The sequence below is a fragment of the Nymphaea colorata genome, chromosome 6 (assembly GCF_008831285.2).
Source record: "Nymphaea colorata isolate Beijing-Zhang1983 chromosome 6, ASM883128v2, whole genome shotgun sequence".
NCBI classification, from domain to species: Eukaryota; Viridiplantae; Streptophyta; class Magnoliopsida; order Nymphaeales; family Nymphaeaceae; genus Nymphaea; species Nymphaea colorata.
In genome coordinates, this window is record NC_045143.1 from 18384036 (window position 1) to 18395918 (window position 11883).

The 11883-nt window shown below is 34.2% G+C and overlaps 1 protein-coding gene across 2 annotated transcripts in view; it reads left to right on the forward strand.

Annotated features, from left to right (window-relative positions):
• The window catches only part of LOC116255773 (beta-glucosidase 12-like), a 72729-nt gene extending 62173 nt beyond the window's left edge, over nucleotides 1–10556 (forward strand). For both annotated transcript variants that reach the window (XM_050078215.1, XM_031631764.2), the window contains 9 exons: nucleotides 3081–3158; nucleotides 3656–3743; nucleotides 4099–4351; nucleotides 5061–5176; nucleotides 5652–5872; nucleotides 8154–8185; nucleotides 9143–9245; nucleotides 9350–9458; nucleotides 10159–10556. In XM_050078215.1, coding sequence (XP_049934172.1) covers nucleotides 3081–3158; nucleotides 3656–3743; nucleotides 4099–4351; nucleotides 5061–5176; nucleotides 5652–5872; nucleotides 8154–8185; nucleotides 9143–9245; nucleotides 9350–9458; nucleotides 10159–10327 — 1169 coding nt within the window. In that variant the 3' untranslated portion in view covers nucleotides 10328–10556. The remainder of the gene's footprint in view (nucleotides 1–3080; nucleotides 3159–3655; nucleotides 3744–4098; nucleotides 4352–5060; nucleotides 5177–5651; nucleotides 5873–8153; nucleotides 8186–9142; nucleotides 9246–9349; nucleotides 9459–10158) is intronic.
• Nucleotides 10557–11883: the final 1327 nt, after the last annotated feature.

The following is an 11883-nucleotide window of genomic DNA, read 5'->3' on the forward strand; positions in this document are numbered from 1 at the left end:
TGGTGAATCCGTCGTAACCAAACAAAAATCACCGACAAAATTGACAAACATTGGTCCGATAACTATGAAAAAACACACAGTGTTCTATCTTTCTTGGCAATTTGGGCAGAACGAATTCAGTTTCCTTTAAATGAATACTATGGGCTTCTATTAGCAGATTGGGTCCGAGCTTGAGCTCGACTTGCTAAAGTTGTTTGCATGAAACCAAACCGAGCTCGCTTAAACTTGAAGTACACAAGTTTGGTAATACTTTATCACGACTCGAGCGTGATAACAAGCTTATGAAAGTCAAGTCCATTGGACTCGGATCCAGCTCTATAAAGGCCAAACTAGATCTGTACGAGTCTAGTTGGCCCTTAGCTGTATGCGTACCTATTCAGTTGGTGGAACCCAAACTCAACTCATTCACAAACTTAGTGTAACGAGTCGGTCTCGAGTGAAACGCAACCGAGCGAGTTAGCGTCAAGTCCTCCTTTAGAAGCTACCACTTGTGACGATGGTATTTTTGTTTTTATTATAGCTTTTCATTTTTTGTCATTTACCATAAGGTAATCGTACTCGCTTCACAAAACCTTCCACTAGTGTGGGCCATGGGGCACATCTACACGTACATACATCTCGATAAAAAAAATTTATTGGTTAACGTTGAATTTTTTGTATATTAACATATAAAATGTCCATCTATATGGTGTGCACCACACCACAGCCTCACACATGTAAAAAAAGTTGCAGTGTATTGGACTGGTGACATGCATTGGGCAATAGACCTGAGCATTGGGCTTAGGTACCCGACACAAAGCTAGATTCGGTGTGGTTTATTTTTTATAATATTTTTATTTAATAATGATATGTATTTTATTATTAAAAAATATATTTTATATTTAAAAGTTATTATTTTGTATTTAAATAAAGAAATACAAAATATGTTTGTTTGTGAACGTCACTTCTACCGGCTACCGGCTTGGAAGAGAGAGATGAACAAATTAAAAAAATAAAGTCCAGCTTTTTGCAGGTTATATATTCTTCACATATTCACCGTTTGGTGATTTTTTCCCAAATATTACTTTTTTTTTTTTTACTGGCGCGCCTCCTGTCTGTACATAGGCCCAATTAAATGAATGAATAGAATGTTGAAGCAATAAGATAGCGCCAAAGCTGTGTCGCTCGAATCTATAGTTTCAGTTGGTCAAGTCAAAAAAGATGTCTACTTTCCATGGCCGACTTGGAGTGGTCAGTTTCGATGGCTTAAAATGGATCAAAATTTTCACGAAAATTTTACTTTCATTTTTCCTTTAATTATGATAATATGTAAATTTGACTTAAAATTTAAAATGACCTAGTTGACCGAAGGAAAATTAAAATTTTAGAGTGCATGAATATTTAAAGACTTCATGTCTTTTGCTTTAAAGAGAGACAACAAAAACTTTAGAATTCTAAATCACCCGAGGTCATAAGTTTATCAATAATAGAACCAAAATTCTTTATTTACTGATACAATTCTCAAATGTAAAGCATGAGAATAATGATTTGATTTCATTCTTGAATTCAAGGGAATCAAACGTCCCCTTTAGGCTTTACTGTGTGAGATCCAAATACCAGATTTACCGCTGTGTAAATGATGAATCCTTGTATGAAACTTCAAATTTGAGGTTGTGAATGAAACTTGGAAAATTATTTTAAATGAAACATAAACATTCTAATATATTTATAAAAACTATTTTGATATAAAACCTGTTTTGAATCCTGTTGTGTTTATGTAAAAGATGATTTTCCTATTATAAAAATGTTGATGCTACGAGAGCCATTCATCTTTGCTTACCATAAAAACATTATTAAAACCCCAAAAATGATAAACTTAAATATATATTTGGCATGAATCTGTCATTAATTCATATTGGTGGGTTTAGATTAAAAAAAAAAAACACTTTAAATATCATATTTAAAGAGTCTAGTTTTTATCCTTGATCTATTGGTTTGGTTCCTACCAATCAATATATATATTCATTTTTTTAGTTGTCTCGCCCATCACCATGTGCGGCCTTTCAAGGTGCATGACGCATAATTCCCACACAATCAACCACCGATACTTGCCAGGACTCACAGGGAAGAGAAAGAGAAAGAGAGGGTATTTCAGTAAACTTGGAAGCCGATGCACCACTTTTGGTGGCTTCTCCTTTCCTTGAGTTACATCATTACTTGAAATTTCAATTTTCAAATACATGCATCGGATTCACACTTTAGCATGTTTTTGCTAATATTTTAATATTTCAAATTTTCCATCGTAAAACCTATCATTCATCAAACTAACGATCTTATATTGGGCTTAAAATCCTTATAAAAGGTTGAGTTTCGCCTTCAAAATGGATTCGTCGGTCAAATACTTCGTAGGCTTGTACATATCCCATTACACTTTTAATTACGTTTATACAAAATTTTAATTTCACAAAAACTTACTTTTCATTTTCATCTTATTTAAATGGAAGCAGATAAGGACGCCAGCTAATATTTTAAGGGAGCTGCTTTGGACTTCTCCTTCTGATTTTTAGTTTCAGCCGAGGATAAGATGTGACGTTCACTACTTTTACCTTGCCTGAAAATGAAATAATATGATCCCAAATTTTCAGGAATATTATATGCAATATAATCTTCAATCACAAGTTTTGCGCTCTTTATGAATAGGGATATCCTACTGCTTGAAGTCATTTGTACATCACATTTATGATAGTAGGTCAGTGTTATACATACCATGTTCTGATGTCGCTAGGGCCCACTGCTTGATATCTTGATCTTGCTCTATCTATTTTTTTCCTAGATGTTATCTTCAGCCTTGAAGAAAACCTGGATTTATGAATTTGTTTAGTGAGTTTTATAGGATACATTTGGTAAGAAGCCTAATACATTGTTCCTGTCCCATCAATCTGCCCTAAAAAGTGGCGTAGATTAACGAAACATTAATGATAGTGTTTGATCAATCTGAGTCATTTTTTATGGCAATTTCATGGGCTGGTAACAATGTATTACTGCTGCTAGCTTGATGTTTGGCTGCTTATTTGCTTCCATTGTTGTTTTCTTGTACAAAGCTGGCAAAGTAAGTGGAGGAATCAACAAAGTGGGAGTCGCCTACTACAACAATCTCATCAACGAACTTCTGTCCAAAGGTCTCTCTCTCTCTCTCTCTCTCTTTGGCATTCTTGGTTTTTTTTTTTGTCTTTTATTTATTTAAAACAAATATAACCAAAGATGCACTGGGAATGCTAAGGAAAAATTAGCATTGTTTTAGATATAAAACCATGATTTTTAGATATCACCAATGAAATTATATTGACATACTTATACAAAAAAAACCTTTTGTTTTAGTCATATGTTTTGAAATGCAGGCCCCTTTTACAGATATGATTAATAAAAAAATTAATTAAATATAAGACTATCAACTATTTAATCAACCAAAAATCAAGTTTCTTTTTAATTTCTATAAATTCTAATACCAATATTATAAGGAATAACTTGTAATAACAATATTACTCAAATTTGGTTCCATTATACAAATACACATCAGCATTTCTTGAACTGCTTTCTCCTCACAGACCTTGGTTTTGGCTGTGTCTGCATGTGTGTGTGTGTACCTGTGTATGAAAATGCTCTTGTGTATGAACAGGTTTGAAGCCATTCGTCACTCTTTTTCACTGGGATCTTCCTCAAGCCCTAGAAAGCGAGTACGACGGATTTCTGAGCAAACAAATCATGTAAGTGTGCTATTCTGATATGGAGATGGTAGCTGCAACTGAACCCGATTTGCTCACACCCACCCGATAACGATTAAGGGCGATTTGATTACCTTGAACAGCTAGAGAAAATAACTGTATCATACTTATGTTGAAAATTTATACAGTTAGTTGTTTTTTTTTTTTTTTTGTTAATAAAAGAAGGAAGACCCTTGCCAACCTGGTACCCTAAGAGTTTGGGAGAAGGAAAAGAGCTTCGGCTTAGGATGAAATGCTCCTACTATTCCCCAACAAAGAAAAGAAGACACTCCTAACAGCTTTGTGAATTTGTGAAAATAAATTGTATGTAACAGAATTCTATCGTGATAATTTGCAGCGAAGATTTCACAAATTTTGCGGATGTGTGTTTCAAGGAATTTGGAGATAGAGTGAAACATTGGATTACACTCAACGAGCCTTACTCATACGCTGACGCCGGATACGCGCTGGGCATTTTTGCACCTGGCCGGTGCACCAAGGTTTTGGGGAACTGCACTGCCGGAAATTCAGGGACGGAGCCCTATGTTGTTGCCCATAACCTTCTGCTTTCCCATGCTAGTGCAGTCAAGTTGTACAAGGAGAAATACCAGGTAATTAATTTCACGGTCCTTCCATGTCACTTATTCATTCGCCTAAACTTCCTTACATATCTATATTTCTGCAATTATAACTTGAAGATTAAATGTATAAGTAATTTATTTTTATAAGGTTTTTCAATATGAAAAGGAAAAATATAACTTGTTTCTAGAACAATGGATTTGTACGTATAATAAATTGTCCATGCCGATCAAGTCAGGCTGGGGATTTCTTTCCACTAAAGAGATAAAGAATGAACGTACAGAAAATAAAAGAATGGGAGAGCAACATGGGGTCAATTAGGAATTAAGGAGTGCCTATTTAAGTGTAGGGGATGGTGATTAGTGTTAGGGGTTAAATACTATATTGATGTGTTCGCCCACTCATAAGCCGTCACATCACCTTGCTAGGGCTGGCTGGCTGTGGTCTTTAGAGATGTCAATAAATCTAATTTAGGTCCAATATCTGATTGAACTACAATTAAAAAAATAGGATGTGGAAAATATTTTGACATCCTATTAAGAATTCAAATTGGATTGGGTTATAAGTAATGACCCAGGATCGGACTCAGATTCTAGTTTCAGACTTAAGTAAATATTAATGGATTTGGATTCAGACTGAATAGAGTTTTAAATAAATATTCTATACTCAATTTTTATAATATGGTTTACATTAATCTTAAAATCAGATTCAAATTTGATGTATGTACATGGCCACAAGCAGGGAGAACAGAAGGGAGAAATAGGCATAACATTGGTGACCCACTGGTTCATTCCATACACAGCGTCGGAATCCAACCACATGGCAGCACAACGGGCACTTGATTTCATGTTCGGATGGTAATTAACTTTATCATGCTCTCTTTTTCCTTCTGTCCTTTTCCATGCAAATAGGCCGAGAAGTCATGCGGGCTACACACATTGAAGCGAATGCTTGAAGACAAAAGACCGAAATACCCCTCAAAAAGGGGAAAACAAAAAGGTGCCTCCCTTGTAAAGACAAAAACCTAAAGTTAAAAAATACATTTTAAAACGATGAAAATAACCTCAAGAAAAAATAAATACCCTTGAAAAAAAAGGAAAAAAGCCCATCCAGCGTCTGCAATAGAGAAAACATAATCAATGTTGAAGCAGTCGTCTGTTCGGGCCCGAACATGTGAATTGTTGCCTGGGGTCCCGAATGACGGAACACCTTTCATTAGGAAAAGCTAGATCTCTCTTTTGTAATTGTAAGGACGAAATGGAAACAGAAAAAGGGAAATTAGGTTCCTCTGTTTTTTCTTAAGGATGAAAATGCCTTCATATACGTATGCAGGTTCATGGATCCGTTGACAAAGGGTAATTATCCACCAAGCATGAGATCACTTGTGGGGAGCCGCCTCCCAAGATTCACAAAGGTGGAAACACAGCTTGTAAAAGGGTCCTTCGATTTTCTTGGACTCAACTACTACACTACCTACTATGCATCAAATTATCCTGCAGGCTACAAAGTCATTGCTCCCAGCTATGCCACAGATTCCAGGGCTAACACTTCAGGTATTCAATTTCTCAAGTATCGCTTCCCTTGAGGAAGTCATACACCAAGTAAGCACAATTTCCATGTCTTTCGACATCACCACTCATCATGGATAGCTACAAATGTTCAATATTGGATATAACTATAATCAACAATAGGGGTGCCAAAGCAACGGTGATAGGTAAAGTTTTGTGTAGAAATAAATTACCTTAGCCAGCTTAGATGGCTTCTACCTACACAGTTGTTAAGGTCATACCCAAGAGGCAGTTTGGCAATGAGAATATTTTGTTAACATTCCAAGAATCTGCCGTACAAATTAAGACAGATTTATGAAACATTGTATTATAGTGTCACATGAATTTGCCTCAATCTGTAAGATATATTAATAGAACAGTTATATACTATTACTATTAGCAAATATGCCCTAAGGCATTCAACCAATTGGCAGAGGTGTGAGCTCAAAATTGCTTTAGGTTCATGACTTACTTGGCATAAACTATAAACTTGCCAACACAAGATATATGGTTTTTTTTTTTTTTCCCTTAATCATGGCAAACAACTTCTAGCTTTGGCTAGGAGTACTTTTGAAGTACAAGGTACTGCTCGTATTGAGTTTGATTTGACCAGAACTCCTGTACCTTTTCTATATACTTTGACATTTCATCTTGATGAATATTAAATTATACATTCTACTTTTCTATCTTTCATCTCTTATTTTGCTTGGTCAATTGATTTTCTTGTGAACTACTCTAGTTTTTCATAATTTTTATTTAATTTTAGATTTTTTCATTCCTAACATAGATCATGCTGCAAGAATATATCTTCTTGTGTACAGATGCATTATATATATATATATATATTCTTTAGCTGTTCATTTAGTTCTCATAGACAGTTGGAAGAAAAAAAGTGAGAAAAGAAAGATAAGTCATTTTAGTCATCTTGGTGTTACTGACAATCTTTTATTGCTTTTTTCACTGTCATCCATATGAAAAAGAAGATAGGGCATTTTAGTTATCTAACATTAATGCATAACCTTTTCTCCTCTTTCTTTAAATTGTTCATGAGAAAAAGAAGATAGAGTGCTTTAGTCATCTGCAAAGGTGTTTCATGGCATTTCGTGTTTGATCTTGATTTGTTTAGTGCATGATGTATTATTGATAATATTTAGGCATTTGGAGACTTTTTAGAGCAAAAAATTACTTTTCAAACATGTCTCAATTCGTAGAAAAAATGATGGTCTTATTTCCTCAAACATCCACTAGATAGAGGCCACTTGTCTTAGGGGATTGAGCAGACCTCATTAGATATATATAATAGTTCTTTGTATGAATAATGAATACAATAGTTTGAAATATCAAAGGTCTTAATTATCCTTCAAAGTGATCATTTCCATTTCACCCTTAACAGCCTTGAACTCCTTGACATCATTTTCACTAGAAACTAAGATGGAGGACATTGATGGTACATTACTTGAGCATGTAGATCAAATGAATTTGATGGGTGGCCATTTGTAATGTGCTATCTGTAAAATCACTTTTTTAAGAAGATAGAACGACAAATCATAATTTGACTTTGAATTGATAACTTGCATGCAACACCTTTAAAATTCTTAATCAAATTAGTGAGGTAATTAATAGTTAATCTTAGCGTTCACTTAACTCTCACACACATATATATGCATCTTTCCTAAAATTGTTGTGGTACTATTGGTAGATTTACATGTGGACCCATGGGCACAGCCACCTGCATTGGCTTGCATGTTTTTAAATAAAAATTAAATGAACTCGAGTCTCATGTCAAACCATGTTAAATGACTCCCTCTTATAACATAATGAAAATGTGCATAACTCTATTCTAGTATAGTCTTTCGGCTTTCTACGATTGCTTCAACTATAATTGTAGTTCTAGTTATTGATTTGAGTAGGATGCTATTATACATTCAAACATACTCAATTTAATGAAATTGTTGGAGCAAAGTCTGCCTTGTTGTGCCAGTTAGCTAGGGGCTTTGCCATAGTGTGGTTCTCAACCCATATCATAGTTTATCATCATTGATAGACTACATGTATATCCTTATGAGTTCTTTTGACCAAGTGACATGTCCTTGCCATCCATATGAATGAGAGAGATTTGAGCCAATGTATTCTTCATATAATATCTCTTGAAGATGTGCCACGTAGGAAGCATATGTCATTTTAATTTTAAAGTTGAGAAGTTACTATTTGAATGGTAGCTAGCTAGAAATATTTTATATGTATCTTCTACTAATACGCGCCAACTTTGCATTAATTTCAATGGCAGGAAAAAGGAATGGCAAGCTTATTGGTCGCATGGTGAGTTCAAATGTTTCTATTTCATGCCAATCCAGCACCACATTTTTTACCATGAATGTTAATTGAAGAAAAAAAATGAAAGCAAGCTCTCAAGTCTATAATTTCATGTTGGCTTGATTTTGTTTAGCAAATGGCTCAACGTACATTCACAAGGTCAATGTTTGACTGCTTTAACTTGAATATATGTGGAGAAAACACTTCTTTTAGAGTCATGCTGGGTTTACTTAGATTTGGACAAGATTATGCCAACATGTGGACCCATCATATTGATAATTTCCCCTTATCTTAACCGAGTGAATGTCGGATAAATATACATCCTGTTAACTAGTGATCATACAATATTGGGAATTGACTCCTAAGGCCAGTTTGGTAACAATAACAAATTGTTATTGTCCCATGAACATGCCACAAAAATTGGAGCAAGTTCATCGAACACTATTGAAGCATGCTCTATGAATCCACCTCAATTTTTTGGGTAGGTTCACGAGACAGTAATAGTTTATTAATTTTGCCAAATGGCCCCTTATATTAATTGGTTGACATTTTGATGATGTCCCAAAATTTTCTTCTCTATAATTCACTAGATTTCTTAATAAGACCACATTAAATTTCTCAGTTGAAGGTTTGTTAGTGCAACCACTTGAATCTTGAACATTTTTGGGAGTCATGAGTGGGAGGAAACCAATTGTCTTGATGAAAGTTGAGCCCCCTTCGCCATCCCTTTAGGGTTCAATCCTGCACCAAAGTGGAAACAATATTCCTCTAATTTACTACCACCTGAGTCTTGAGTCTTGAGTATGACCAGCTTGGTTCATTCACAAACAACATTCCACTATAATTTAATTTGTGCAATATTTTTAGGATTTGACATGGAATTAGCCAATAAATTGAAGTATTCTTATGTTTTTGAGGTTCAATTTCACAAGTTTTTATGACAATTTAATTGTTGATCCACAGGCAGCTTCATCTTGGTTATATATGTACCCTAAGGGAATAAAGGATCTGTTGCTGTACATCAAGGAGAAATATAATAATCCAAAAATATTTATTACAGAAAATGGTGCCTCTTCTTTCTCTAATCTCTAGTGCTCAAGTTATGTGAATTTGAGAATGTGTAGCTCATGCCAATTATTGATTTTGAAATTTCTGGATGCATTGTTACAGGATATTCAGAGTCCATCAATAGTACACTTTCATTAGTGGAAGCACTTAAGGATCCATGGAGAATGAAGTACTATTCTGGGCATCTTTACTACCTACATGAGGCTATACGGTACCAAAGCCAACTCCTTTTATTTGCTTACAAAGCAGAAAAAACCATACCAAGTATCTTTGCATGGACACTCATTCGGTTAATTTCCAATGCTTCCTTTTATTTTGATTCAACACTATCCTTTTTTTCCTAATAAAAAAATTGGGCAATTGGCAACATTAATAAACAAAAGCTTCATTGATTATGGACCACTTTCTAAGTATATTTTTCATATTTTGTTGATGAAGTAAATAATAATGTCAAGTTCAGTAAGTTGGTTAATTAGAGAGGTAGCTAATTATAGTAAAAAAAGAAGGAAAGTTAAACCAACAAGTCAATACTTTAATTTACATTAGTGGATTAATGAATTAGAAAACTAGAGCAGAAACACGCGGATTAATGAATTCTATTTCTCAAATTAAAGTTGGCAGGCTTCAAAGAAATGTAGGATATAACAATCCTAGCTGCCACGTGTGGCTTTCTTTAAGTACTTTGTTCATCAATTTTCTTGAAGTACTCAAACTCTTCTTGTTGATGTTGCAACACAATAAGCATGCTAAACTAATTAGGTACATTGTTCTTATTGAGTTATGCCATGTTGAGGCCTATTAGCTTTTTTCTTTTGCTCAACAACAACTAATTCTTTCATGCCTAAATATTACTCTCTCAATATGTAAACATTGGTCAACACTACCAGCGTAATCTACTTCTACTTTGGCAGGGAAGGAGTTGATGTGAGGGGATATTTTGCATGGTCACTCCTTGACAATTTTGAGTGGGCAGATGGCTACTCCATTAGGTTTGGACTCGTCTTCATTGACTATAACAATGGACTGCAAAGACATCCCAAGCATTCTGCCTACTGGTTGCAGAAGTTTCTTCATTCCTAGTTATAACGATGGTGCAAGTCCTTATAATTGTTACAGCAGTAATGTCATAATAAGGTTTGTTGTCAATTGATTACGAGATGGACTCAAGTGGTATCTCAAGGTTTTTTTCCTACTGGTACTGAGACTGAGAGTTCCTGCCTAGCTATTGGCGACTTGTATAACTATAACAAAAGTGTTGATACTCTCTATCTATTAATGCACAAATACCATAATAAGATTTGTGGTGATATCATCCACTAAACAATACTGGAAATGTATTCATACTGGAGGCACTCAAATAAATATGGGTTTGACATTTCTTATGGTACAAAGTACAAAGTATATACAAGGATATACATTTTTGTCCTGATCCTCCTACCTAGGTCTAGGATTACTTCGAGGCCTATGTGGAGATCGTACAGTTTTAGCTTGGTAAAATGCTCCAGCTTGTAAGGATAGTTAGAGCAAAAAATTTTGTTTGAGAGACGTCAAATTATATTCTTAAAACTTTTATGGGGCCGAATTACGTTTTTAAAAAATTTTACAAGGGCCAAATGAAAATTTTTTAAATTTTAACTGTCAAATTTTATTTGCTCAAAATTTGAGGGAGACATTATCCTCGCCAACCCCCTCTTCCACCTTTGCATAAAACCCTAGAGTGTGATTTTAATTCATATCCTATCAGTACGAGGTCTAGTCGATTTCAATGCATTTATTGGAAATAACTCGATTAAGAACTAACCCTTTGCTTTGCACATTTCAATATTTTAAAGTGTCATCCTAAAATTCTATATGCATATGTTCAAGTTAAGTTAAAATTTTAAGAATTGACAGAGATTTTGAAGAAATTTAAATAGGGTTTGCTTTAAAATACAACACCCTCAAGATAGAACTTTGGTGTTAGGGGTATTTAATGAACTTCAAATGATAGTAACTTTAGAAAATTGAGATTGAAACATATTTGTAAATTACTTGTTTTGCACAACATAGGCTCAACTTGTCATGCTTTATAAAAAATAAGTTTTCTCTGCTTTGCTTTGGAAATTAAAATATTGCATTAGAGGGTGATGACTATAGTTTAATTCATCATAGAGCCAAAAGAATCAGATATTGCAATACTGCAAAAAGTTTGAAAATTAATTAATATATTGGAAAAGAGTAATGGTTTGATATTCAAAAGACAAAATCTTATGATTTGTGAGAGTTTCTCTTAGAAACTTAAGGAAGTTTTCAAGATTTTGCCTTAATTAGATTATCAACTAAGGTTGACTTCATCTTGTCTTAAACTTCTAAAATGTGTGCTTGTGAATGTAAAATACAAAAATGCATTGTGTGTGCATGCTAAACTGATTTTTCAATATGCTTAACAAAGAGATAAACCATTGCTACCATAATATACATCTACAGAGCGAGGAGAAAGAAAAACTTGTTGAAAAATAATTGTGTAAATCTTCATGTAGCGAATCATCCAAAGATATATTAAAAATATAGATAGGCCACATGATGACTATAAAGAAATGAAGGATTGAAATATGTTAGAGGATAGATTTGCACTTTGAAAAATAAAAAATGACATG